Source organism: Osmerus eperlanus, chromosome 10 (genome assembly GCF_963692335.1).
Source record: "Osmerus eperlanus chromosome 10, fOsmEpe2.1, whole genome shotgun sequence".
NCBI classification, from domain to species: Eukaryota; Metazoa; Chordata; class Actinopteri; order Osmeriformes; family Osmeridae; genus Osmerus; species Osmerus eperlanus.
Window position 1 is genome coordinate 10,468,112 of NC_085027.1, and position 27,221 is coordinate 10,495,332.

The window sequence follows — 27,221 nt, forward strand, 5'->3', positions numbered from 1 at the left end:
AATAGGTCATGCAAAGGTCACCTGCTGTTCTAAACGACAAAAGATTCCCCTCAGACTCCACCGACCACAGAAGGAAGCCACTTTCGACACCTGCAGTGTTTCACTTGTGCTGTTATCGTTTTTGGTCAACCCCAGGTCGGCAGGGCTGGCTACAAAAAGAAAGCCCGCATGGCGCGGACACGCTCCGACTTCCTTACCCGCGCCCCCATCCTCTCTGTAGGGGGCGAGTCCGAGGAAGATGACGGCGACGACACTCCTCTCTCCCCTCGTCATTACACCCTTCCCCTCCCCAAACAAGTGTCTCCCCATTCGATCTTGGGTGAATCGTGTTTCAGTGACTCAGAAATGGTAATGGAACCAGGCTCAAAAAGCCATAATTACTACTACTACTACTAATACTACAAGTGCTGCTGCCCTAAGTCTTCCTAGGCTAATACACCCAAGTCTGCTAAAGGTTGACTTTTGGATAGCCAAACTTTCTCTGCTAACCACTTCAGCACTGCATGGTTAGTCCTGCGTTACACTGCTGACAAACTAGGCTACAAGGCTTTTCACTTGGTAACTTTCTTCATCTCTCAAATGTATTTTCTGTGACACACTGTAAAATAAGATATTTCTGTGGGTCAAACCCTTGCGAGAATATACGTTTGAATTTTCAGCGAAAATGGACGCTTTATATGATTTAACAAGGTTTATACTGCTACAGCTACCTTGGAAACGCCATAACCTCTAACATCAATCTTACAAATTCTGTACTAATTATGGATGATGGAATTTAGTCAGTACTGTATTCCCCAGGCTCTAAAAGCAGATTCTTCTGAAGTACGACTTAAAACATAAACTGAGATGACAATAAGCTTCTTTGAAAAGCAATCAAGGCCGCTAACGTACTTTAGTCCCTCTTCCATACTTTTCAAAGCCCTAACAATGATTTTCTCTCCCTCTCTTTGCATTTTTTCTTCATCCTTTCAGTAAACAGTCTTTGCATGAATTAGCCTGTTAGCTTCTTACACTTCTATCACTTCTCAGCTGGCCTGGCCCTGGGACACAGGGATCAGAGGTCAACAATCATCCACCAGCTTTCCTGCCCGTGATTTATTAACCCTCACCTCACTCAACAACTTTCTTTGTTTTGTTGAGGATTTTAATGTATGTTTTTGTGACACTGAATTTGGCTCTGTCTCCTGGTATGTGACAGTGAGTGACATGTTTGTATGACAATTCATCACAGTTATAAACACTATTTAAAGACTGTTCAACAACTGTCATTCCAATTTACGTGCAAAAAAGAATATACGGGTATTTGCACATGCTCAAACCTGATACTATGCTGCCATCTACTGACGTTTGCCCTTGGTGCAGGTGTGGACATAAATACTGCATAGTAAATGCTCAGAGAAGCTTCGATCCACTCAGTTATTTAGTTGACATTGTCTCCTATTCAATGACATTTCAGCCATCAGTGGGTTCCGAGGAGAAGAAAAAGATGCAGAAAGCCATGTCGTCCGGGGATCTGGGCAAAGTGGACTTGATGCCGAAGAACTCTCAAACAGATGGAAGGTTTGTGTTTTCTGTACAGCCTTTATGGGTAAGGGGCATTGACTGACTGAAGCCTGACCATCAGAAAAGAACAGTCTTCATATCAAAATCCCTACTTAAAATAAATTGTCCTTGTTGGAAATGCCCCTCTTTTTGTTTTTGTAGACTCACAACAACTAAATGCGCTGTTTTCCCACCAGGGTTCGGGGTAAGATGCGTTTCTGGGGGAAGACCAAGCAGGGGGAGAAGAAGCCATCCAGAGAAAAGCTGATCTGTGGTGCAGACTCCATGGATGGTGATTACGGCGACACAGGTCCCCTACTGGGCGAGGGTGAGCGAGGGGAAATAGATCAGAGGACAACTGGTACTACAGGAATGAAAGCAGCACATTACAACTCTACACTAAACCTGTTTAAAAGATAGTGTGTTTGTACCAAAGGGCTTTTCAATTGGTTGTGATACCCCCCCCCCCCCTCCACCCTTATCTTTTTAGGTCAAGAGTACATGTCGCCCCCTCGGAGTCCTGACTTGACACTGGAGCGTGCAGGGCGGGAGTTCAAGGAGAACAAGGAGCCCTCGCCCAAGGTGAAGAGGCGGCGCAGCGTGAAGATCAGCAGTGTGGCTCTGGAGCCTGCCCAGTGGCAGAACGACGCGCTACAGATCTTGACCTGTGCCAACGACTACAGGAGCATGAATGACTTCTTAATGAAAAAGGTGTGGGGGTAAAACTAAATGCATGCATGCAGCGCAGATATACACACATTTACACTCACTCAAATACGGATAGATTACATACTTATTGGTGAGTTTGAATGTAGAAAGTAGAATGTTTGTGCTTTTGTTGCTTTGCATCAGTTTACTGTCTAATTGTATGAGTTGTATGTATAGTTACTTTCCCACAAATATCAATCTTTTCACCCTTGAAATTATGTCCGTTTTAATGACCATTACTTTTAATCCGTATCATAGATCAATGACTTGGACACGGAGGACAGTAAGAAAGATACCATGGTGGACGTAGTCTTCAAGAAGGCCCTGAAGGAGTTTCGCCTCAACATTTTCAACTCCTACTCCACGGCTCTGGCGGTTAGTATAGTGGAAGCACCCTCTTATCTGTCAAAATATTTTCCAGAGGACAATATAGTAAAGAGAAAGGAATACAGGAAAGCCAGGATAAATTAGTTTAAGTACTTGAACTCAAGTGAAAATCTGTATTCGGTACCCCTTATGTGCATCTCTAATCCGTTATTCAGATGGATGATGGGAAGAGGATTCGCTACAAAGACCTGTACGCTCTGTTTGAGCACATCCTGGAGAAGACCATGCGCCAAGAGCAGAGAGACTGGAGGGAGTCTCCCGTTAAGGTGTGGGTCAACACCTTTAAAGTCTTCCTGGATGAGTTCATGACAGAGTACAAGCCTCTGGATCCCATCCTCAGCAAGGTACTTTTTGATTTTGTATTTACAAACATTTTCTGAATTTACCAGTATTTTCAGGGTTATGCTATACAAATAACCATCAGACAAACAACATTATTCGTTATTTGTTTGAAATCAAGGCAGAAGAAAATGTATGCACTGTCTATTTTCTCCCTACAGGTTCCCAAAATGGAACGCAAAAAGAGGAGGAAAAAGGACATGGACATTGTGAGTCTCGGCTCACGCCTTCGAAATGATTTGCAGATAATCAGTTTACTTTCTTATTGGCAGAACTAGACATTGGACTACAAGTTGTTGGTCCAATATCTAGTGCTATACATAGTCTGTTTACCTTGCTTCCATCTTCCCTATATTATTTTATTAATATGAATAAACTCACCAATGAGTTAAAAGTCCACAGAAACGTTCTAGTTAACTACAGCATGTAAAGCATGTTCTCTGCCCCCTGTAGGTAGAAGAGCACAATGGCCACATTTTCAAGTCCACCCAGTACAGCATACCCACCTACTGCGAGTATTGCTCCTCCCTTATCTGGATGATGGACCGAGCCTGTGTCTGCAAACGTGAGTACACACACGGACGCACACAAACAGCAAATGTTTACTCCTCGACAGTTCTACAAACACCTTTGTAAACCGAGATTTGTTAAAACGTTTGTTAACCGAGACCGTAGGTCGAGGTTTACAAACAAATCGTTTTTTTTAAGACAAAGCGTTTGCTGACCTGTCGAGGAGTAAACATTTGGTTTCTTATATACTACAACAATACGTGGTAAAATCCCAAATCAAACACGTCGAATCTGGAGCAGACGCCATGTTGTCAGAGCAATCAGCTGCACTTGCACTGGTGACGTCACTACACCTCCAAGGCAACATATCAACAACATCAATTCGTCTTCTGTCTGCTTCAGATACTTCTTTAAAACGGGAAGCGATTGCGGGGCGTTTGCGGACCTGTGCAGAAACCATATTTGGTTGTTTTAGTTTTTTGGGGGGCAATTTAGGCTACTTTGTTGCCGAGCAGATGCCACGTTGTTAAGGTCAATGGCTACATCTCCAAGGCAACAGCTTGTTGCTAGGTCCATAAATCCGTTTATTTACTTCTGCGAACTTTCAGGAGGTATATAAACGGTATTATTAACTTTTGAGAAAGTCTTCTGGACCAATAGGAACAGCGTATTGGTCCAATTATTACACTAGTATATAAGAAACACAAACGCTCAACCACACATCCCTAACAGTCCTATCACTCTTAATTAGATTGTTTTCAACTGGACTCATGGGGTGTGTGGCTGCCCATGTTTGGAGCTCTCCCAACACTGTTTGCCCTCTTTCAGACAGGATGGTTTCTCCTATCCTGCCAATGTTGCCTTTGTCTTGCTTTAGTCAGTTAGCTGCAGATATCTGTTTGATTTTCAAAAAAAACTAAGGAATGATGAGGAGGCATAGCCTTTCGGTGGTTCATTGTTCTGACATGCATTTCTCCGGTTGTGTGAGTTCAGTGTGCAGGTATGCTTGCCACAGAAAGTGCTGCTTGAAGATGACGACCAAATGCAGTAAAAAGGTAAGGGCGGCCATATTGTGTCACTGCACAATCCTGTGACATTTATTATTGTTGTGTGCAACTCAAGCTGGGGAAGCCACTGGAGATCAGTTACTTGGAAGTATTGACATGCTAGCTGAAAAGGGAATTCAATTCCAGGAAAATCTTTGTAAAAGAAAGTATAATCAGTCTGTATCTTTCACTTTCTCTCCCTTTCACTGACACTCTGCCATCTGTATTTGACTGTGTTCTGTGTTTCTGCAACTTAATGCCTGTATCCATGAACAGTACGATCCGGAGCTCTCCTCCAGGCAGTTTGGAGTTGAGGTTTCCCGTCTGACCAATGACGAGCGGACGGTGCCCCTTGTGGTTGAAAAGCTCATCAATTACATTGAGATGCATGGCCTCTACACCGAAGGAATCTACCGGAAGTCCGGCTCCACCAATAAGATCAAGGAGCTCAAGCAGGGTCTGGACACAGGTAATGCTGACTAGTGGTAATGGTAATGGCCTGGTGATAGATGGACAGAAGACCAAGCTAGCCTATTCACTAAAGCAAATTATATTTTCATACAGTTGCTAAATACTAAATGTAACATCTTTCCCTATGCTGTTTGTCTAGATGTGGAGAGCATGAATCTTGATGACTACAACATCCACGTCATTGGGAGCGTTTTCAAACAGTGGTTACGGGACCTGCCGAACCCCCTCATGACCTTTGAACTTTACGAGGAATTTCTCCGTGCCATGTGTAAATTCTAAAACTTAATTAAATTAGCATTTAACTATAGTTTATTTTCTTGTCATATGGCATTCAGCAAATATTAATTCTCTGTATTTCCAGGAACATTTCATTGAGGGTGATCAAGAACTGGATATATATATAATTTGAAGATCAGAACCATATTTTTTCTCTTTTTAGGTTTGCAAGACAGAAAGGAGGTGATCCGAGGAGTGTACTCCATCATCGACCAACTGAGCAGAACTCACCTAAATACCCTGGAGCGCCTCATATTTCACCTGGTCAGGTAAGAGGTTCTAGAAACTGGCATGGCAGTTTGGGATCAGGAATCTAATAATCCTGAGACCTGTTATCAAATCAAATTGCTGCTCCATCGAAAATCAAGTAAAGAATTGTAAAACCAAGCCATCAAAATAAAAAATATAGAACTTACTCTCCTTTCTGTAATCTGCCCTTAGCTGAGGTGAATCATGGGATTTGTATTTTCAGGATTGCCTTACAGGAGGAAACCAACCGTATGTCAGCCAACGCATTGGCCATCGTTTTTGCCCCCTGCATCCTACGGTGTCCAGACACCATTGACCCACTGCAGAGCGTCCAGGACATTGGGAAGACAACAGCGTAAGACTTAAGTTTACTGGCTTGTATTATGTATAATACTAACTGCTAATGCCAACTCAAAGCCACCTACAGTAATAGTTTTAGTCCAACTAATTTTATAATATATCACTTTTATAGTTGTGACTGCAGGGCCATTGGTATCCCGTAGGGGACCTTTTGGATATTGTACTAGTAGAGTTTTTAGTCTACAGTATTTTTGAATACATCACATCTATTTTAGTACTTCCGAATGACTATGCCATTTTATGCTGTAGGTGTGTGGAGCTTATCATTGTGGAACAGATGAACAAATACAGGGCCAGACTAAAAGACATCAACAGCCTGGAATTTGCAGAGAATAAAGCAAAGTGCAGACTGACCCTCATACGAAGATCAATGGTAAGATCCAAGACCATGTCCCTCGTCAGGTTTGAGACCATGAACTGCAAAAAAGTGCCTTCAATTATTTCTTCATTATTTGTTGAAACTATATGCCTAAAACTAGCTGACCTTTCCTATTTCCTACACACTAGCAGACCTTTCCTATTTCCTACACACTTCATAGTGTATTTTCTTACTCCTTAACTCTGAGTTCCTTTTTTCCACCTTGTTTTTCCCTCCTAATTCTGTCAATACCTTTCTTTCCTTTTGATCCTTTTCCTGATCTAGAAACCTGTAATGATAGCTGTTAGATTTATGAGCATAGCCCGCAGTGCGGTGCCGGTATGTATCCACACATTGTAACGCATTGTGCACAGTCATCTGGCAGCCATTTTGTTGTGACGGTGGCAATGGCTGATTGTCTGTGCCTCTTTTTATGGCTAATGTTGAACCTGTGACCGCTCGCATCATAGAATGACGGCCATCGTGTCTATCTATTTTCCCATATCTCTTCTTTTGTATACTGTAACTATGTCTGACTTGTAGATTAAAGTTCATGACATTGACTGGACATACAGTAATGTAATCATGCAATTGTTTTTAATTTGATTGTGACTACGTAGGGAAGGCTATGGAACACAAACTCTGCCCACTGCCAGCAGCAAAGGCCCTCTGCTCTTGACTGTTTCCATTCAAACACATGACAATTATTGCATTACCTTATGGTCCAGTATACTTTTCAGTTTGGTCATTTTCATTTAAACAGTTGATAACTTCATTAATTTACTTAACCCTTTTTGATCTAATACATTAGTAATTGGTTGCTTTATTAAATAATAATGGTTATGTATTTCCAGGAGTATTGAATCCAATAATATTTTTATATTATTCTTTTAAATTCCTTTAAATATGATATAACATTCTCTGGAACAGTCAAAAAGAAAAATTTCAGAGACTGTAATCAATTAGATGTAGGGCATATTGACATTCTGTGCTCTCTTATTTATTTTATATTTTGAAACATGCAGCACAATTCGGCCAAAAAGGTAACACTATCATAATTACACTTTCACGGATATACAGTAAGGTGGACCCAATAAGGTTCTTAGATGATGTGTGAGAGGGTAGCATGTAGTTGTGTGTATTCAGGAGTATACTGCATGCCTGCGAGGTATGGCCATGGGTGTTTGTTTGTAGTCGTTAACTGTATACTATAGCATAACACAAATTGGTGATTAATGGCACAACTACAGTATATGACCATGGTATACTTATGGTTGGTACATATAAATACAGTAATATTTGTCATTTTCAATTAGTACTGCTTACAAATATACACATGTGCTTCTCTTGCTAAATGTTTTTGTTTGTGTTTGCAGGGCAAGGGCCACTTGAGGCGACTGAGTTATCACACGCCCTCACCACCAGTGAGCCCCCGGTTGCCGCCGGTGACTGATGCAGGGATGGAGGACAACACGGGCGAGGAGGGGGCGGGGCTGGAGCCCGAGGTGTCGGAGCACCAGCAGGCAATCATGCAGCATGAGGAGAGAGTGCTGACAGAGCAGATAGAGAGACTGGAGAAAGAGAAGTACGTACTTATATTTCATGTTTTTTCAAAATGTCACGACAGGTAATACTATGCTAAGAAATGTTTAAATAGTCTACACCCCCTTCAGTGTTGATGAATGCAGGGGTCAAGAGAGACACAGTTTAACATCTCCTATGACACTAAAAGTAAAGCGTATTGGTGAATGGTTGTTTGACCTCTCTGATGTTCGTTTCCGCAGAGAGGAGCTGACCTTCGAGATGCTGAGCCTGGAGCCACGAGCATCCGACGATGAGACCCTGGAGTCTGAGGCCTCCATCGGAACGGCAGACAGCTCTGAGAACGTCAACTTGGATTCTGAGGGAGGCACCTCTGACTTCTCTGGTACAACATGATCATACAGTACAGTGTAGCAAGATATATCACATCTACATCCCTTTAAGGCTGCTGTTGACAGATTGACTGAAATGGTTCATCCTTGACCAATCATGTTAATCTGTGTCCCTGTTAGAGAGAGGCCCAGCGCTAGCCACCACCCGGCCCAAGAAGTCTGAAGGAAAGAGCCAGCGTCGGCGGGCTCTCCACAGGCAGCCTGACTCCCTGGACTCGGTGGACTCCTGCTCCACAGTTTCCTCTCTGTCATCTTCCTCACACCTCCACCCCTCTTCCTCATCGTCCTCCACCACCGCACGCCGCTTCCGATTCCGCTCCAAGTCACCCACCTCTGGCTCCAGCTCTGCCCAGGGGCCATGCCTGGCCCAGTGTCCTCGCCGTGACAGCCTTGACTTTGCCCCCACGTCGCTTGATCAGGAAGGTCCATATGAGGAGAGGCCCCAGTTTAGCAGCCGAGGCACCTTCAACCCAGAGAAGGGTAAACAGAAACTCAAGGGAGCAAAGCCATCGACCTTGCGACACTCCAGGGACGGTGGGGGCCACAGTAGGGACCCTCCAGATATACCACAGCAGCTGGTCTTATACGGCAGCAACGAGTTCATGGTATGAAGGACACCAAAGCACTTCCTGCCCAACCCCCCAGCTGATAACCGCGCCCACTGAGGGCAGAGCTGGACAGGCAGTCGCCCCTTGCTCCTCCTCAAGCACTACAGCTTAGCCTTTTCCCCGTCAGAGTCCACAGAGAGCAGAAAACTGTCGCGAAGTGCCATGCATCGAGTGTTCACCTCCAGAGAGGATTGGTAGTTGCAGGGGGCCCAGAGGAAGAGATCACCCACTGTGGGCTCAACTACCCCCCACACCCCATGGTCCCTCTGCAGGTCTGGGCCTCCGAGCCGATGAGAGACAGATGGAGCAGGAAAGCAGAGAAAAGGGAATGGGATAGCTGGAAGTCCTTTCTGCATGTAGGAGTTCTCCTCTCGCTGGGATCCCCGAAGCGGAAAAGAGGAGGTGGAGTTAAATGGATGAAAGCGGATGACTGTGCCATCAAAAGCATGGTATTAATGAACTTGATAAGCTCCCAATCATTGGCTGCTTTAAAGTTTACAGTTCAATTACAATCAGTGTAAGCAGTGATTGCTCTTATTATTACAAATGTATTTTTCCCTTAAGCCTATTTAATAAATTTTAATTTCATGAAAAATATAAATCTATATAACTATTATACAGGTATAAATACTGTAAAAATCCTGAACACCAGTAAATGCTGGGTAGTTGAAGTCAAATATTTATCTTTTGCTTGAGTATTGATTTACGGATTTGGGGTGTGTGTGTGCGTGCGTGCGTGCGAGTGAGAGAAAAAGAGAGAGAGAGAAAAACCACTTCATGTGTTTTAAGTTTGTGCTGCTTTTTCCTCTTGCGAGGAATATACCGCCATCAAAGGGACCAAGTAAGCTGGTGTGTATTCCAGCCAAGGGGATCCTAGCTTTGTAAAAATGTTGGATGTGCATACAATCACTGCATTCACTGCTTAACAGCCATACAATAATTGTGTTGTACAGGATAATGTACCCCACCCCCCTTCTCTCCCCCATTCTCCAAATTCTGGGCTTTCAGTGTTGGCTGTCAATAGCAACCATACCATACATGAAGTTATATTGTATGTCATTATTTGTGTTATTGCAATTTGTTCACCTTTATGGTTGTTTTTGTCGCTTAAAATGTGTTTTCTATAGAGAGAGCAGTCTATTGGAATAAATGACAGATGGTGCCATAAAGTTTAAAGGTTCAAACATTACTCACTCTGACTCTTTGTAAATTGTTTATTATGTACACAACAATAGTTTATAAACTACTCCCTATAGTCAGGTTGTCTGGAAACTTGACAAAAATCAAACACCTCAATTTGGTTCTGAATATTTGCCGTTTAAGTAGGCTACTTGCAATTAATTCAAAGTTGTGGATGCAACAAAACAACAATCCACAGATTCTCTGATATATGTATTTTCATACACTCAGATTTCTAAATATTAATGCACACAATATAACATGGTTATTGTGCAACTTTAATTTCAGTGTTTTGTCCGTGTTTACATCAATTGCCTAATCACATATGTCGCTACAAACCGCTGTTCGATTACACCGGCAGACACCGGTATGAATGTGACTACTATATTGTGGGGTTATTTAATTACTATGATCATGAAATTTGGAGTACGCTATTTTGAAGGTATTTTACAGTTACGTAGGCCTACATGTCAACAAAATGTTAATGAGTAAAAATATTGCCACGTTGAGGCTTATTATTTTGTCAGGGTCAAGATTGGAATTTAGTGTTACGAACATTAAAACAGACTAAAAGGCAGTCATGCGAAAATTACGAATTTGTAACTCATAATACCTTATTTCTAAGAATCAAGTTAATGTATAAATAATTTAAGACGGCCCCTAAATGACGCAGACGATAGACACTCCCACGCGTGCGCACAAAGTCGCTGTCTGTGCGCTATCAACAGACACCAGCTAGCAAGGAGGCACGATCTGTCATTTTGTTTACTTCCAAGGGAAAACACGGTCAGAACAATGTCGGAATTTGACAACAACCCTTTCGTAGATCCAATGGATGTCAACCCTTTCCAGGTGAGTAACGAATGTATGCTTGTAACTGGCATGTAGCCTACTTCATTTTATTTGTTCCCGTTCCAAGGCTGTAAAAAGATATGCCGCAACAGAAACCTGTTTGGTTGGTTGCTGGGTTGAGCCACAAGGCTACTTCCGTGTTCAAAATTGACAACGTAGTGTGATTGATATATTATCAACCAGTCATATACAGGGAAATTTGTGTACGACATGACACGTGTAGTCTGTGGAAAGGCCTTACCTAAAACAGGTAGGCCTGCAGGTAAACGTCAACCACATTAAATAAAAGAGATAAGTGGTTTAGTATTTTGTCTAAATAGTTCAGAGTTTGCATCTTTGTGTCGAACTTTCGAGGTGTTTTTTCCCCCGAGATGAATGTTAATGTTGCATTTTGTCAAATTACAGTGACAAAGACGGTTCAGTAGGCAAGTAATGTTTGTGTCTTCTGTCATCCAGGATGCCTCAGTCACAGAAGTCACAACTGGTGGGATTGAACATGTTGAAGAATTCAACCCTTTTTCATCTAATTTAATGGTACGGTTTGTCATGTAGTAGTAGGCATGTGTTCTACACGTACATTCAACATTAGTTCACTAATCTTAACTGCCGTTTTCATTTCATAGTATGTCATGGCAGAACTGTGTTTTGGTATCTGTCTTTCAGGGGAGCCAGTCAGGCACCACTATCCCCATCTCTGCTGCCTCCTCTCAACCAGCAGTTTTGCAAGCATCAGTGGAACCTAGTCCGCAGGTGAGTGTTGCCAATCTATGAAAATAACCAGTGAGACTAACTATTTGCCCACCTTTAATTTATTAGTCATTATAATCCCACACATTCACAGTTGGAGTTTCTTATGCCTCAGTTAATCCAAGGACAACCATTGGAATTTCAAATAGAAAAGTTTAAGATGGCACTGTTTTTTCATTGAAGTTCTATTTTTCTAAATATTGAGACACTTTCAGGTAAAAAGTATAAAATATAAAATCTTCCAACTAGCATCCATCTTCAGTATTCCACACTTGCCCATTTTGTAGATAAAATATATTAGACAATATAATTAGGTAAAAAGCGAATTAGGTACGAAAACAAAGATGTGGCCGTTAATCAATATCCGTTTCATGTGGCCCACCAGGCTACGGCTGCTGCAGCTCAGGCCAACCTGATCAGGCAGCAGGAGGAGCTGGAGAGGAAAGCAGCCGAACTGGATCGCAAAGAAAAGGAGCTGCAGAACAGGAGCCAAGGAGGATCAGCAGGTGATCCCGGTAGGTTTACCTTTCTGGTCAGGTTTAGGGGAGATCAGAGTACTGCACATGTTTGTTATCAGTTAACGGATTACAGTTATATTTCTATCTTTGGCAGTCAAAGAAAACAATTGGCCACCACTTCCCAAGTTTTTCCCTTTGAAGCCCTGCTTCTACCAAGATTTCAATGAGGACATCCCTGAGGAATACCAGAAGATTTGCAAGAGAATGTACTACCTATGGATGTGTATGTACACTGTGATTGGTTAACCTAAAGTTGAACTGGGCCTTTTAGCTGTAACTCAGGCTTTTGTGTGACAGGCTGGTTTCTATGTGAGAAAAATATTTCTGTCATTCTTGTTTAGGCATTTGTAAAGTTTACAATTTACATAGTGTAGATGTAGAACTTAATGCATAGCTGAGCCATGTTCCATGGACTAACCACACTGGTTGTGTTATGCTAATATGAACCCAATCAACATTCTAGCCCTCTCCAATACCACTTTCTGCTTAATGACCCAAACATAAATGTCTTGTCTTTCCAGTTCACAGTGTCACCCTCTTCCTCAATGTGTTGGCCTGCCTGGCCTATTTTACCACTGACGCGGGGAAGGGGGTGGACTTTGGTTTGTCCATCCTTTGGTTTATCCTCTTCACCCCCGTCTCGCTCATCTGTTGGTACAGGCCAGTTTACAAAGCCTTCAGGCAAGTGCTTTTCTGGTCTTGCTCTAAACAAGTTTTTGTTCTTGTTTTTATTTTTGTATTTTATTTCAGCTGTTTGCTATTTTAGACAGCATTATGGCTTCAGTGCAAGTGGCATATCAAGAAAGGAGGATTTCAAAGTCATATTTCATTTTTCTCTCTCTATCCACAGGTCGGATAGTTCCTTCAGCTTTTTTTTCTTCTTCTTCGTCTTTTTCTTCCAAGTGGCGGTTTACATAATCCAAAGTGTGGGGATCCCCAGTTGGGGAAACAGGTCAGGAAGTGTGTGTGTGAGAAAGGGAGAGAAGGCAAGCACTCCATGGGTTTTAAACAATATGTAAAACAATTCTAAAATCGTACTCTACACAGTGTGTGTGTGCGTGCATATATAAAGGCACATGTCCAAATGCTTATATTGAATTGTCTGTGTACGTTAGTGCATGTGTAGGTTTACGTATTGTAAGTGTGTGGGGTTTTTCTCTTCTCATCTTGTTGGGTGTATGTGAGTGTGCACACATCCTGTCCTGCATCTCCTCTCTTGCCATCTCTTTGACAGATTCCTGCTGAGCCTAACCTGATGGTGTGCTCTTTGTCCTGGGGGTTACTTTGTAAGTGTGTGGCACTCTGTTCAGCTCTCTTTACCTCTCTGGGTTCTCACAACTGTTGGCCTTTTCTCCTCTCTCCTCTCATTATTGGAAACGAACATCGCTATCGTCATTCATATAAGCTTTGCCTACGCTTTACTGTTGGTCATTGGTGTGAACTTGCGAATGTTTGCTCCATTCATATGTATGCTTTTATTTATTTAGATTGATATGCATATACAATACACTGATTATCCTTTGACTGTGTTTCCGATAAATGTCTGGCTGCATATATGTAAATACTGTAAAATCATGTCCTTGTTGTTGTGTGGTTCTCTAGTGGATGGATAGCATCAATCTCCATGATCAGAACTAACGTGGCAGTAGCTGTGGTCATGATGGTAGTGGCGGGCTTCTTCACTGTAAACGCTGTTCTCGCAGTCATCCTGCTGAAAATGGTACAGTATTTTTTGGCTCTTACTAGTTGATGAAATGAAATTATGATTTATATAGGGGATGTTCATATTTAGCCAATAAGCACCTTGCGTCACACTTGTGTGGTGAGGCTATACAATGCAATTGTAATATAATAGAAGGCAATATGATACAGGAAGGTGAAGGGGCCATAAACATAGATATCTTCAAGGAATCCTTGAAGAGAAAGAATCTAGGAAACAGTCAAAGTCTGGCTACACTCTAACTCCCTGCTTGGTATTTGCTTTACCCTTCCCTTACACAAGGTCCACTCCAAGTACCGGCGGACAGGGGCCAGCTTCAACAAGGCCCAGCAGGAGTTCTCCCAGGGGGTCTTCACTAATAGCACCTTCCAGAGTGCAGCAGCTGGCGCAGCCTCCTCTGCCGCCCAGGGCGCCTTCCAGAGAAACTAGGCCATCAGACCACCAGAGCCAACTCCAAAGTCTTAGTCTTCCTCATGAAATTACTTTCTGCTGTGCATTTATTGATGCCAGTCTGGTCAGATCCCAATTTCTTTTCCCAGGTCAAATTCCAATACCTTACCATCCCCTCCAAGGTCCAGTTTGTTTATACAAGTGATATGAGAAATAGCAATCTGAATGCATGGCTTGAACGGATTGGTGGATGCATGCAAGTGTCCCATATTGTGTCATATTGTACATCATCAGGTTTGAAAGAAGGGGAGGAGGCTGTACAAGAATTTTGGGACTAATGCAGTGACAGAAAATTAGTCAGTGACCTCAGAGAACACTGGACTGACTACTAAATACTCTGGTGTCCTAATTTATTAGAGAAATCATGAAAGTAACGTGTTCTATTTGTTTACCTCTGGCACGTAAAGTCTCCTTTCCTGTCATATCCCTAGAATCTTTATTCTTGATTTTTATTATTATTTTTCAACGATTCAATAATTATTAATGATTGTTAATCAAATCAGGCCAACTAAACACAATTTGAATGGCTCTTCTTGAAATTACCTGTACTAGTTATATTTAACTATATCCAGACGGGTCTGTTCCTCAGGACACCTGTTTGGATTTGAGAACTGTACACAAGTAAAACTGTTAGGCCACAGGGAAGGTAGAACCATGTTACTGAAGGAATGTTACTGAAGGAATAACATATAGGATTGTGTAAAGCCCAGTCTTGGACAGGACAGCAAAGGGCTGCCAATTTACTTATTTGCAGTTTCCTCTAATGTTGATTGATGATGGACGTGGTATGACGTTTTTTTGTTACATATTATATTTCTATAATCACGCAGTTGTACAATACGTGTAATTGGAAGAGATACTATAAATGAAGTATGGAAATGGCATTTGTGGATGCCTAAAGGAAGACTTGTAGTTTACCTGAGATGACCCACTAAATCTGGGTTTGAGTAACAAGCTTTTAACCGGTGAAGGTTTTTTGCAAACTGATTATTTATCAATCAAATCGCCCATGTCTTTCTGAATATACATAAAGTTTGCATTTGTATCAGTTTAATCTGGTTATATGCATAATTTTCTTTTTCTCCATTTGAATCACCTTAGAATTAGTTAACATGGGTGTTGTGGCATTATAGCAATGGATTTTGAATGTATTTAGTGCAGGAATGGGTGTTTGTGTGAATGAGCTGACAGAACAAATTACTAGATCATTTAATAATGATGCATCTGCCTGAAAGGATATCAGATGTAAGGCAACTGTATTGTCTGCAGTGTAGAGTTCAACAAAAATGGCAACGATCAAAATACAACTAGTCTTGACTCAAGTAGCAGCGTAGCAGTTGTATAACCCTGTGTTATTGAATGTACGTTTGCCAGACACTGCTCTTCAAGTAAAGCTGAATACTGTCTCTTTTTATATTCATTGCTATGTGCCTATCTGTTACATCTAGCAGACACTGGCTTATGTGAATTTGCATTTTGTTCACTCAATTGCTGCAATCATGGATGTTACAAATCTTTTCTAACCCAGTGAGAAAAGTATACAAAATATGTACAGTCTGCTTTTTGCATGTACATTTTGCTGACATCCTTTTTGTTGTGTTTTTCCTAAGATGGTTAGAAATGTACAGGTATGATGTTTTTTCTTTCTCCTAATAATGTAACTGGGTTTACTGTACTGTAATTCATGGGAGTCGTTTTTTATTATTGCAATCTGTCTTGTTTCTCTGTACATATTTCTGAAATGTTATAATGCACATTTGACAGAAGGCTTTTAAAATATGTCATAGATTCTGATCTGATCTAATAGGGGCTGGCTCTAGTTTTGTTATAGCTCACCCAAAGAGGTCCTTCTAGAACTGGCCCTGCGTAACTGCGTAATTTATAGATTTAACGTTACCATCAAGTTCCATGAATTGATTTATCATTGTTCATACTCATAGTTCTTAATACAATTGCAATTCCAGTCCACACATCTGAATGTGAGATTTTTTTGGTGTGTCATTGGACCTTATTTTAACATTTGATGGATGATGCTGGTCAAAATGTCAAGTTTTGTGCACCTTAAGTGCCGGGTACAGATAAATAAAAGTCAGAAACTCCAGAGGAGGCCGTTGTGCTGCTTCTGAGCGTTAGTCATCAGGTGTCCGAGCCGAGAGATGTTACAGTTTCATTAGAACTACTGACGAGGGGAAAGTTACTACGAGTGATCCCTATGGCTGTACGGCGCTAACCCCAGCACGGTACAACAATGAATGGGTCTCGATTTACCTACAACAGATATTGCAACTGAATTGTATATTGGAAGGGGGAGTTAAGGGGCCCCTTCATAAAGTTGAGGGGTCCCGTACAAGTTGTTGCATTTTGCTGATATTTTCACCGACTACACCTATAGGCTATGACAATGATGCTGTGAGAACATCAGCAGGTGTGCCCATGTCAGGGTGTGCTTCCTGCCTGTCCCTTTGGCATCCTCACATTCACGCCAGTTCGTCAATAGGCGACGTTGGAATCAAATTCCTTTATCTTAAAACTGTTTTGACAAAGGTTTTTACAGCCCTGCGGCCCAACGTCTGTTAATGTCTCTCTGGGTTTGGCTAGTAGGTTGTTTTTGTTAATAAATGTGACTCTGATGAGCAATGTTAATTAAAGAGGATGTTGTTATGTTGACTATGAGGTTAGTAATCCTTTATCTATTCTATGTCAGGATGTGGGTGACCACTACATTAGTTACACCCTCCCTCTCCCCGTGACCAAGTCTTCCACCATGCAGACATCATTGTCAGTTGTGTTCTAGAACAACCAGGTGACTATTGGTGAAGGATGAACCACTTCCTGTTTGATATTGTCAAATGATCTAGAGCTACTCATATAAAAAAATTAAATGACTGACTTAAAATTGGACCAACTATTATGTCCATGAAGACTGCTCCAACTCATACAAAAACAGTGAAAGTGAGAAAGGAGGTCAAACAAGAAGGGAGCGATTCTTTCTCAAAACTACTCACACTCCCCCCCTCCCTTTCCCTCACCCCCTCCTGGTCCTAGCCCTGGAGCGTCTCCGACTGGAGGGGCTGTGTACTGAGAGGGGCCTCCTGGTGTTGCTGCACCAGGGGGCCCGGGACCTGCAGTGGGAGCTCTTCCTGGGGGCCAACCGGATTGACTGGAAGCTGATTGAGATGGGAGGCTTATGTGGGAAGGCTTAATGCTGATCCATTTGAAATGACTAACATCTAACTCTTTGAATGTGTGATTTTAAGTATATTCCACTGGGAAAGAACATGTGTTTAGGGCTCCCTCTATTGTCTAAATGTGCAGTTGCTCCACAAGCTAATTCTATTATTTGAATAATGGATTCCAGAACTGTATAAACTATTTTCTAAAATAACCAAACACCAAAACCCATACAGCTAAACACATACATTTTGGTGTATAATTAGTCTCCTTTTGTTCAATTTCAATAACTTGGACACAACTTTGTGTGTTTCTCATGAACACTACATGCTACATCTTTTATATATTCTCTCATCAAGGGAAGCGACAAGTCATTTTGGATGGATCGAATTGGCTAGGGACCAGGTACACAATTTGGTGCTCTGCTAACCAGCCACATGCTGTCCATGTGTAAAGCTTTATTTTAGCATTTTCATAGACACTTCTGGACCACCTTGAAAAATGACTTGGATGTTGATCATGAAGTTCACAATTCTACTAATGTGTTTGGGGATGGCTGTACACTGGGCCACTGAACTGTCACAGCCACAAATAAAAAACAACTGAATACGTTTTGTAGTTTACATGAATGAATGAAAGAAAGACAAGGGATCCAGGCAGAGGAGTCAGGATGTGGTGGATGGGTGCTACAGTCTCAACTGGGCTATCTGGAGCTTTACCGATTCTATCAAGGAGGGGGTGAGACTCAGGCATGGAATTACAAGTGACAAGTAGTAGCTAATCAGCTATTGACTGGATTTAAGTGTGTTTAACTGATGGGAAATAGGTGTGTAATATCCAAAACTATTTTCCCCAAAAAACATTTTCCAAAAATATTTTTTTCAGAATGAAATCAATTTAATCATAAATGAACTGTGCTACTTAGGGAGGGAGGGTGTTGGGGTGGGCTAGGGATGGAGGGAGGTTCAGAGGGTGCTGGAGTCGTGTGGGGTCTGGTGAAGGAGGTTCAGAGGATGCTGGAGTCGTGTGGGGTCTGGTGAAGGTTCAGAGGGGGTGACTGGGTCAGCAGGTGGGACTGATGGAAGGGGACGGAGCAGAAGACCTGGTCTGAGGCCAGCAGAGGGAGGTCACTTCGAGGGTTGGTGATCACAAACCTGTAGGACACACAACTGTTACCTTCTACAGAACAACCTGTCACCAGCACCTGCACCTCATCATGTTCCTGCTGTTTCATCTGGATTGTGTTTTGTTATGTTCCACTGTGTTCTATTATGTTCTATTGTATCCTCTTGGGTTTCTGTTAAGGTGTTGTGGTCCATACCTCTTCATGAAGCGGTTGGGAGGGTCTACGAGACGGTACAGGCCGAAACACAGGATCTCCAGAGAGTCCAGAGCCTGGACAAACAGATCCCTGTACAACACACACTGCGCAGAGAGAGAGAGAGAGAGAGAGAGAGAGAGAGAGAGGTAGAGAGTGTGTGAGCATACGTGTGTTTGTGTGCATGTGTTCTCAGTGTGTGTGTGTGTTCTTAGTGTGTGTTCTCAGTGTGTGTGTGTTCTCAGTGTGTGTGTGTTCTCAATGTTTGTGTGTTCTCAGTGTGTGTGTTCTCAGTGTGTGTGTGTTCACAGTGTGTGTGTTCTCAGTGTGTGTGTGTGTTCTCTCCTTCACCTGTAGGTGACAGAGGGGCTGCTCCTGCAGGGCCAGCTGGGCCAGTTTGGACCTCCGGCGCAGGGCCCAGAGCTGCGGAGTCATGACCCCTCCTTTCAGCTTGTTGTCCCTGACGAACTGGGCCTCCAGGAGGGGCGTGTCCCCGCCCGTCACCAGTGTTGACACCAGCAAGGGAACGTTGGAGTTGAAGTATGTCTGGACACACACAACACACTCAGCTAGCACCAAGTGCTGTTGTATGAGATAGTGACTCAATCCCTGACTCTAACCCTCACCACAATCCTAATTTGCCAAATAAAATATAAAATGACAGTCTATGAATGTTCAGGTCTGGACTTCCTGGCTGGAGAGTTTTGTAGATCTACTGTGTATGGAGGTAAATGTGGGACTGAACCCTGTGTCCATACATCCAGACTGAACCCTGTGTCCATACATCCAGACTGAACCCTGTGTCCATACATCCAGACTGAACCCTGTGTCCATACAGACTGATGAGGTCATGGGGATGACTGCAGAGGGATGAGTACAGGCACTAAAGCCTCCTGGTGACTCACGGCGGCCATGAGCGAGTCCAGCACGTCCACAGAGAACACCTTGCCTACGGAGAAGTCCTCCGTCAGCGGGAAACTGTCTTCCTCCTCCAGACCGTCCGTGTCATTCATAAGCTTCACGTTCAAGGTGTTACCTGAGGAGTGAGACAGGGTAGGAGGGAGAACAGGGAGGTGAGACAAGGAGGATAGGGAGGTGAGAAAGGGCTTCGGTAGGACAATGACAGCATCGTTCCCGGAGGGAGGAGTGAGAGGCGCAGTACCCAGTTCCGCCAGCAGAGGGACGGAGTGTCCGGTTGTGTTTTGTGGGTCGAGTCCCTGGGTGTTGCTGGAGGGGCTGAGTGTGGTTGGGGCCTCGGTCTGCAGGCTGAGGCTGTCGAGTGTGAAGCAGGACAGGAGCGTCTGGGTGTCCTCGGTGGATCCCGTCGAGGTCAGGATCACCGTTCGCGAACAGCGGGTCACCCCCACCGCAAGCAGGTCGTCTAGACACAGAGGAGAGCCCTGGGGTGGAAGGGAAGGGGGGGGGTGAAGGGGGGTGGAGTAGGGAACAGATGAAGCAACAGAACGTTGAACCAGAACCCCACCACACCCAAAACCACACACTCTCGTCCAACCATACACACACTCCCACAACCACACACTCTCATCCAACCACACACACAACCACAAACTCTCATCCCACCACACACACAAACCCACATTTCTCCCCACAGCCCCCTACACTCACAGGCAGGAAATAGATGTTAGGGAAGTAGTGGATGTCGTGCCACTCCCTCAGGAAGTAGTCTCTGTCCCCCAGGAAGATCACGGTGGGCAGTTCAGGGCTGGTCAGGCTGCTGGCTCTCAGAGGCATCATGAAGGCCCGCAGGCTCTGCAGTCTGGAGCCACGGTCCCCAAACACACAGGCCACCACGTGCTTCTGGAGGGCCAGGGCAATGGCACTGTGTCTGGTCTGGAGGGGGCAGGACACACACACACGCAAGCATGTTGGTGTGAGACTGTGTTTGTGGGAGTGTGTGTGTGTGTGTGCATCCCAGTGTCCCAGTCTCACCAGGGTAACAGCTTCCAGGGAGACAGGGGGACACCAGTGGAACATTCCGGTGGAGTCGAGCGTCACCTGACCCTCCAGCTCCATCTCCTTGGTCCAGTCACCGTTCTCCACGAGATCAGAACTGTTAGACGGAGGAAAGGCAGCACACACACACTCATGACCTCATCATCACACTCATCAACATGTTTCCTATGCTCACCGGCAGTAGAGATGTTAGATCTGGGGCTTAGGTGCCCGAGAGAGAGTAGAAATAGATCCCTTGGATTGATTTATTTCACATGAAATCTTCTCACTAACTCATATCATGGTGGACCTCTGTGTGTGTGTGTGTGTGTGTGTGTGTGTTTACTTACATGACCGGAAGTACTCCCAGAGATGGGCGTCGTAAATTCATGGCAGAGGTTAGAGAGCCGTCTGGTGGAGAGACACACACGCATGAACACACACATGCACGCACGCACACGCAAGCATGCGCACACATCCAGACAGATGACAGGAATACATCCGGCAGAAGACGGCGTCAGTGTGACGAGGCCAGACACCAGTTGTGACAAAACTGAGGCAGGCAAGCTGGTGTGAAGCACATCCAGCTTGAGCGTCTCTGTTCCCATGAGCCAGTGGGGTCATCCCTCAGGGTGTGTTCTTACCCTCATCAAACTCAGGACACTCGCACGGTCTCATCCTGCACAGCCTTCTAACCCGGCTGTGACACCTCTCACAGTAGATGCTGGCCCTGGAGAACACACACAAACACACACAGGTGGAAATGGAGCCATCTCTCCTCGTGAGCTGACAGGCTTCATGGCTAACAGGATGTGAGTGTGTGAGTCCTAGGGTGAGACCGGCTCCCAGACTGCCTCTACCTCCTGGCATCGCTTGCATCGCTGGCCACCAGGAAGCCCAGAGTCCCCCGTTTGATTTTGATGCAGTCCGGAGGATTCACCAGAACACTAAAGTGAAGGAACAGGAAGGAAGAGAGAGAGTGAGAGAAAAAAAAAGATAAGATAGTTTTTGTTATGTATGATAACATGACGAGACAACCAACGTATCTTTCAAACAGGAAATGACCGGGGTGTAAACGGGAAGTCACACACCTCATCTCGTTGTCTTCGCTGTAGGTTGCTATGCCGATGAGCAGCAGGCCCAGCTTCAGGAAGCAGAGCCTGAAAAACCCAACACACACCACACACACATTCAACTAGCATGTTTCTGTGGGGACAGGACTACAGTTCCCATGATGATTTCAACTCAGGCTGAAGCTGGGCTGCAGTGACTCACTTGCTGGCTTGGGCGAAGGACATGCCTCTAAAAGGCCAGGAGAGGTGCTCTGTGTAGATCTCATTGTACATGCCCTCTCTGTAGAAGTTCTTCCACGAGTCTCCCTTCTGCTGCAGGTCACAAACACAGAGAGCTGTTAAGTTGTGTGTGTGGGCTCGGTGAGCAGCAGATAAATGGGCTCAATAAAGTTGTTTGAATCGGAATATATCTACAGAGTCTTTGGCCCATGTGTGTGTGTGTGTGTGTGTGTGTGTGTGTGTGTGTGTGTGTGTGTGTGTGTGTGTGTGTGTGTGTGTGTAGCCATGCGGACTCCTTACTTCCACCTCACTCTGCATTGTGAACAGATTTGCGAGCAAGCTGGACAGTCCTGGCACACGACAACTCTGCGCCATGAACCCCAGCTTCAGCTCCATGGGACACAACGCTGCATCGCCAGAATTCCAGTCCCAGTCCGGAATCTTCTGCACCAGGACCTGGAACACACAGGGACAGCAGCACCTGACACCCTGACACACACACAGACCAGACAGTGTGGGGAGGTATTACCTTGCTGCTGGGCTTCAACATTTGGACGATCACCCTGGTTTTGGGATGATAGGTCTTGACGGTGATCACACTAGAAAGAGACGACACAGGAGACACCGTGTTGATGTGTGGAGAGCTGTGTGTGTGTGTGTTCCTGTGTATTCATGTGTATGTGTGTGTGTAGATCTCTGTGTGTGTGAGCATGTCTGTGAGTGTGTGTGCGTACTTCATCAGTGTGTCCGAGTCCTGTGCATCTGGGTCGGCAGCAAAGCGGTCACAGAGGATCACACAGGCGGCCGCGTCGCGCATCTGCCAGGGTTATGAGTGTTAGAGTTAGACACACACAGCAAGACTGTCCATTCTCCAACACATTTACACTGCATCATCTCCACTACAATATGGATATTAAATATCGTTCTGATGACAGGACCAGCGAACCAAGAGTAATCAATCATGTCAGTTACCAGTTACTCCTGTGTGTGTGTGTGTGTGTGTGTGTGTGTGTGTGTGTGTGTGTGTGTGTGTGTGTGTGTGTGTGTGTGTGTGTGTGTGTGTGTGTGTGTGTGAACACAGTTACCTTGACTCTCTCCTGGTCCTGTCTGGTCTTCACCAAGCCCTGATAAAAGTTGATTTGCCCAGAGAGACTCACAAAAAAATCCTCCAGCGTAGCGTCAGGGCAAAAGCTGAGGGAGGGAGAAGGGAGGGGGGGGGGCAGGGAGGAGGGACAGGGACAGGGACAGGGACCCAGAGAGGGTGAGACTGAGAATTTAAATATACAACCATGTAGGACTTTGGATAGACAGACTGCCAGGAATCAGTGGAGGGGAGCAGGACCAACAACTGTTGCATATAAGCCTGAAACTGGAAGTGTTTGGGGGGGTCAGATAAACTGGTGTAGCTGACAGAGACTGTCAGAGCTGTACTCACTCCCCCAGGAAGAGGAGGTCGGTGTTAACCTCTCCCCGGTCGTCATGGAAGAACTCCCTCACAAACGGCTCAATGTTGCTCAGGGAAAGATGTCCACATACAACCACATGCCTGCAACACACACACAGACACACACACAGAACATCAGTGTGAGACACAAAAAGAGGGATGTTCTCTGAAGCACATGAGAATCTGGAGAGGGAGACTGAATAGGTCGGCCTTGTATTGACCGATGACTTACGATTTCCCCAAGACAACGGAGTATTCCCCATTGAAGCGCTTTCTGTTTGCTAGGATCTCCTTCACCTGGGGAATGAAGCTTGCAAACATCGCCTGTAGATGACACCGTGGATGAGACAGGAACAGACATGATGGAACAGAGAGAGGGAGAGGAAGGGGGCAGGAGGGGAGGGGGGCGTACCAGGTAGATGAAGATGAACACGGTGATTAAAAATTGTCCTGACGCGGTGTAGACTAGGACGTCGCCATAGCCCACCGTGGACATGGTCACTGTTAGGAAGTACACAAACAGGAAGTATGGACGGCTCGAGGCGTTGGAGTTCTCAAGCCAGGGGTCCCCAGAGCTCTCCACCTACAGCAGGGCAAACCAAGAGGAGAGAAACACCTTCTGATTCTAACTTCAGAAGCTTTTATCTACTAAAACACCAGTCATGTTTATGATTTGGCGTGTTACTTCAATCAAGTCCTCACCAGATGGATGAGGCCGGCGTAAAAAAACAGGGTTCCCACGAGGACAGCTCCCAGCCGACACAGCTTCACAGATGTTCTGTGGTACCACAGAAGAAGAAGAGGACCAGAAGTTAAGTCTCACGCCAACCTAGAGCAGTTCTATGAGATCCTAACACAAGGTCTTTCGTTCCATCAGTTCCTACTTGCTGGTCAGGATGTTGAGCATCCGCAGGACGGCTGGGAGCTCAAGGATGTAAAGAGCCCGGAGGAACCTGAGGCCTGAGGGAGGGAACATCATGAGAACCAGGGAGGGAGGGAGGGAGGGAGGGAGGGAGGGAGGGAGGGAGGGAGGGAGGGAGGGAGGGAGGGAGGGAGGGAGGGAGGGAGGGAGGGAGGGTCTTACCAAGCCATGCCCGACCAGTGACTACTGTAAAACATGCGGGTGCAACTGTGAAAATGTCTGCGATGGTTTTGTAGTCCAACCACATGACCAGCAGATCCTGGGCAGACAGAAACTGAAGAGAAAATACACAATGTATTCACACTGGATAAACAGGAACTAATAACACACAGAGGCCATCAGAACCTGGGACCTCCTGATCTGCAGTCAAACTCTCGACCACTCAGTTCCACCTAATACATTTTAAATTAAAGATGAAAAGCATTTACGACTATTGGTGTTGTATATCAGAGGAAGTTCTTACCCTTAGCCAAAAGTGTAGAAGGTAAATTATGTCGAAGGCAAGGTCTAACAGGAGCAGGTTATCCAAATTCTCCACGCAGTACTCAATGGGCCTGTCAGGCACACAATCAAACATGAGAGACAAGCTGACTCTTCAGTTCTTCTGGTGACCAGGCAGAGGAGCTCTCCCTGTACTCACCTGGTGGTCAGGGCGAGGTAAATCACAAACGACCCCAGATTTAACACGAACATCAACACGCTCTGGACAGAGAAAAGGTGCTGTTACATTATTATGGTCTGTGGGGCTGTGTGTTTGTGGGGGGGGGGGGTGAGTGAGGCTGGGATCCAGCAGGCTTACCAGGAACTGTCCATGTGGGTGTTTGGGCGATACGAGGGTCGATGCATGCACTGTTATACCGTCCTTCAGACTGCTGAAGAATGAACTAGATTGCGGAGCGATGCACTGTTTCATGAACAGAAACACAGCATGGTTTGTGAATAAGATGGGTTTAACACTAGTAGCTTCTGGCACCAGCTCATAATCCCTCCTCCCATCCCTTTAAGACCTCATACTACTCTAGCTCACCTTGCCATTAGTCCTGTGGTGTTTCTGGCTCAAGAATTGGTGCAGTTTGACTGTCGGCTGAGTCCACTTCTTCAAGAGGATGAGTATCACACCTTGCACCAGAGTGACGAGGCAGGAGACGACATAGAGGTCCCATATTTTTGTTCCTCTGTACATACAGTGTTCATATGATATCTCCGGGATGGAGGTTCTAGGCTTATGCATAGTATATTTAGTTCGAGTTTAGATTGAGTTCACGATCTGTGTTGAATTATAAGAAAAAATATACCTGTTAGTTCTGACCAAGCAATTTGATTGGACAGTAAGCATCTTATGAGTGGTGATATTTGGAGATAACATCACTAGGACTTTTCACTATGCAGTCTTTTTGACTGTTTTTTAATTTAGCAATGTAATAACTTTATTGAGAAAAAGTAACACTAGGACCCTGACTTTTCCTAAATGTGTATATTTGACCCTAACGTTGTTATTTTAGTAAAAATTACAAAACAGAAAATAATTATTGAGTAGGCTATTTCTACCTTGAATTGTTATAAAGGTTACATTGACCGAATGCATTTTAGTTGTATACAGTACAGTATGCATTGAAGATAATTAGCACAGATGTGATTCGGTCGGCATTATTAGACAATCAATCATCAATAATTGTAGCCTACTTCAAGTGTGAAGTAGCTCCCTATCTGCTATCTAATGTTAGGTAGCTCATTTGTTCTCAAAGGATGATGGCTAAATATCGTCGCCTACCTTTCGTATCGATGACTTTGCTGAAGACAGTCGGAGCAGATGGCGAATGAATCAAGCTCTTATGTAGTTGTCATCAACTCAAAACAAAAGTAAACAAGTTGTTATCAACTCAAATCAAAACAACAATAAACAAGTTGTCATCAACCCAATTTAAAACAATATTACATCAAGACAAGTTGTTTCAATCCTGGAAGCGGATTGGCTGACTCCACGTTCTACAGTGAGTATTGTTTTGTTGAAAATTTAGTCGCTAGATCTAGCAACTTCTCAGACTACCCTGGAAACAGTTTTTTCGTCATTTATGAAAAGTGACTCAAACGCAAAAATGCACGCATTATACAAATATATGTATAAATGCAGTAACCAATATTAATTATGTATGTATTTATAGCCATGATAATTTATTTCAGTATTCATTTATTTTTATATTTATATATTATTTCTATATATATATAATTTATATATTACCATTTATTTCAGTAGGCCTATTTGTTAATTTTCCTTAAAGCTGCTTCCTATTAGGCTCCAGCTCCCCTGTTAATATGTCTATTCAGCTCTCTCATCCTCTACATCATCATTTAAAGGACAAAAAGCCATGATTGATATAAACAATATGTAGCCTATGAGGTCCTTTATTATATTCCCCAGACACCCACCTAACACATTTAAGATGACTTTTTTGATACTGCTATATAGACTGGTATACATTCTTAGTATACATCTTATCATTTATAATTGTATAATTTATTTATAAATTGTAGTTATTGTTTATAGGCCTACACATGTTATTTATGTCTGTATATGTATGTTGTTTTAGTAGGCTACATTTTTGACTGATAGTGGCAGCAAGTTGCTGCTTGATGTTTAGGAAGTTTATGAAGTGTGTTGTATTTATGAAGTTTATGAAGGTAATTTTCAAATGAAAAAGCCGGGATAGTGTCCAAACAACCATGCACATTTGCATCTGCAGACAGGTGGACCAAGGAATGGACATTATACACAAAGGCATCTCTGCCGTACAGCTATCCAAAATGACTAACAAATGTGATCACCAAAGCGTGTTTGCATATTTACTATACATAGAGCAGAGCTGTGG

General features: G+C 44.0%; 4 protein-coding genes across 11 annotated transcripts in view; 2 read left to right on the plus strand and 2 right to left on the minus strand.

Moving 5' to 3' along the window:
- Window positions 1-9,977, plus strand: part of myo9aa (myosin IXAa) — a 79,908-nt gene extending 69,931 nt beyond the window's left edge. For 4 of the 7 annotated variants that reach the window (XM_062472122.1, XM_062472128.1, XM_062472124.1 and 1 more), the window contains 19 exons: window positions 136-348; window positions 1,457-1,560; window positions 1,740-1,870; window positions 2,033-2,253; window positions 2,509-2,625; window positions 2,793-2,981; window positions 3,138-3,185; window positions 3,430-3,541; window positions 4,480-4,541; window positions 4,809-5,001; window positions 5,143-5,271; window positions 5,443-5,548; window positions 5,752-5,883; window positions 6,138-6,261; window positions 6,532-6,585; window positions 7,272-7,289; window positions 7,623-7,831; window positions 8,031-8,173; window positions 8,301-9,977. In XM_062472122.1, coding sequence (XP_062328106.1) covers window positions 136-348; window positions 1,457-1,560; window positions 1,740-1,870; window positions 2,033-2,253; window positions 2,509-2,625; window positions 2,793-2,981; window positions 3,138-3,185; window positions 3,430-3,541; window positions 4,480-4,541; window positions 4,809-5,001; window positions 5,143-5,271; window positions 5,443-5,548; window positions 5,752-5,883; window positions 6,138-6,261; window positions 6,532-6,585; window positions 7,272-7,289; window positions 7,623-7,831; window positions 8,031-8,173; window positions 8,301-8,791 — 2,796 coding nt within the window. In that variant the 3' untranslated portion in view covers window positions 8,792-9,977. The remainder of the gene's footprint in view (window positions 1-135; window positions 349-1,456; window positions 1,561-1,739; window positions 1,871-2,032; window positions 2,254-2,508; window positions 2,626-2,792; window positions 2,982-3,137; window positions 3,186-3,429; window positions 3,542-4,479; window positions 4,542-4,808; window positions 5,002-5,142; window positions 5,272-5,442; window positions 5,549-5,751; window positions 5,884-6,137; window positions 6,262-6,531; window positions 6,586-7,271; window positions 7,290-7,622; window positions 7,832-8,030; window positions 8,174-8,300) is intronic. The other 3 variants (XM_062472125.1, XM_062472129.1, XM_062472127.1) reach the window with 3 other exon arrangements.
- Window positions 9,978-10,670: 693 nt separating this feature from the next.
- On the plus strand, window positions 10,671-16,355 carry scamp2l (secretory carrier membrane protein 2, like). Of its 2 annotated transcripts, none has more exons than XM_062471234.1 (9): window positions 10,671-10,819; window positions 11,276-11,353; window positions 11,483-11,569; window positions 11,952-12,081; window positions 12,179-12,307; window positions 12,606-12,765; window positions 12,935-13,036; window positions 13,687-13,804; window positions 14,087-16,355. In XM_062471234.1, the coding sequence occupies exons 1-9, from the start codon at window positions 10,763-10,765 to the stop codon at window positions 14,231-14,233; spliced, it is 1,008 nt and encodes a 335-aa protein (XP_062327218.1). In that variant the 5' UTR covers window positions 10,671-10,762; the 3' UTR covers window positions 14,234-16,355. The 2 variants fall into 2 exon arrangements, with proteins under 2 accessions (XP_062327218.1, XP_062327219.1); XM_062471235.1 differs by having other exon boundaries at window positions 11,952-12,072.
- A 2,035-nt stretch (window positions 16,356-18,390) lies between these two features.
- On the minus strand, window positions 18,391-24,306 carry LOC134028317 (calcium-activated potassium channel subunit alpha-1-like). The gene is made up of 21 exons (XM_062471799.1): window positions 24,290-24,306; window positions 24,135-24,210; window positions 23,845-24,015; window positions 23,665-23,756; window positions 23,424-23,534; window positions 23,074-23,179; window positions 22,723-22,805; window positions 22,518-22,587; window positions 22,289-22,444; window positions 21,972-22,081; window positions 21,788-21,856; window positions 21,557-21,643; window positions 21,341-21,426; window positions 21,047-21,107; window positions 20,694-20,814; window positions 20,370-20,594; window positions 19,906-20,143; window positions 19,649-19,779; window positions 19,095-19,289; window positions 18,747-18,850; window positions 18,391-18,579 (listed from the first exon to the last, which is right to left on the minus strand). The coding sequence occupies exons 1-21, from the start codon at window positions 24,304-24,306 to the stop codon at window positions 18,432-18,434; spliced, it is 2,457 nt and encodes an 818-aa protein (XP_062327783.1). The 3' UTR covers window positions 18,391-18,431.
- Window positions 24,307-24,692: 386 nt separating this feature from the next.
- On the minus strand, window positions 24,693-25,585 carry LOC134028318 (calcium-activated potassium channel subunit alpha-1-like). Its single transcript, XM_062471800.1, has 5 exons — window positions 25,382-25,585; window positions 25,154-25,258; window positions 24,995-25,056; window positions 24,818-24,908; window positions 24,693-24,746 (listed from the first exon to the last, which is right to left on the minus strand). The coding sequence occupies exons 1-5, from the start codon at window positions 25,583-25,585 to the stop codon at window positions 24,693-24,695; spliced, it is 516 nt and encodes a 171-aa protein (XP_062327784.1).
- Window positions 25,586-27,221: the final 1,636 nt, after the last annotated feature.

Bases quoted from the DNA above. Each gene is read 5' to 3' on its own strand.
- LOC134028317 (XM_062471799.1), bottom strand. The intron at 24,016-24,134 runs GTGAGGACTTGA...GCCCTGCTGTAG, and splicing joins ACGCCGGCCTCATCCATCTG to GTGGAGAGCTCTGGGGACCC. The intron at 18,580-18,746 runs GTATGGACCACA...TGTGTCCTACAG, and splicing joins CCCAACCGCTTCATGAAGAG to GTTTGTGATCACCAACCCTC.
- scamp2l (XM_062471234.1), top strand. From the start codon at position 10,763: ATGTCGGAATTTGACAACAACCCTTTCGTAGATCCAATGGATGTCAAC. The intron at 11,354-11,482 runs GTACGGTTTGTC...TCTGTCTTTCAG, and splicing joins CTTTTTCATCTAATTTAATG to GGGAGCCAGTCAGGCACCAC. The intron at 12,766-12,934 runs GCAAGTGCTTTT...CTCTATCCACAG, and splicing joins CCAGTTTACAAAGCCTTCAG to GTCGGATAGTTCCTTCAGCT.
- LOC134028318 (XM_062471800.1), bottom strand. From the start codon at position 25,585: ATGCATAAGCCTAGAACCTCCATCCCGGAGATATCATATGAACACTGT. The intron at 25,259-25,381 runs GTGAGCTAGAGT...TTCATGAAACAG, and splicing joins ACCACAGGACTAATGGCAAG to TGCATCGCTCCGCAATCTAG. The intron at 24,909-24,994 runs GTGAGTACAGGG...TGTGCCTGACAG, and splicing joins TACCTCGCCCTGACCACCAG to GCCCATTGAGTACTGCGTGG.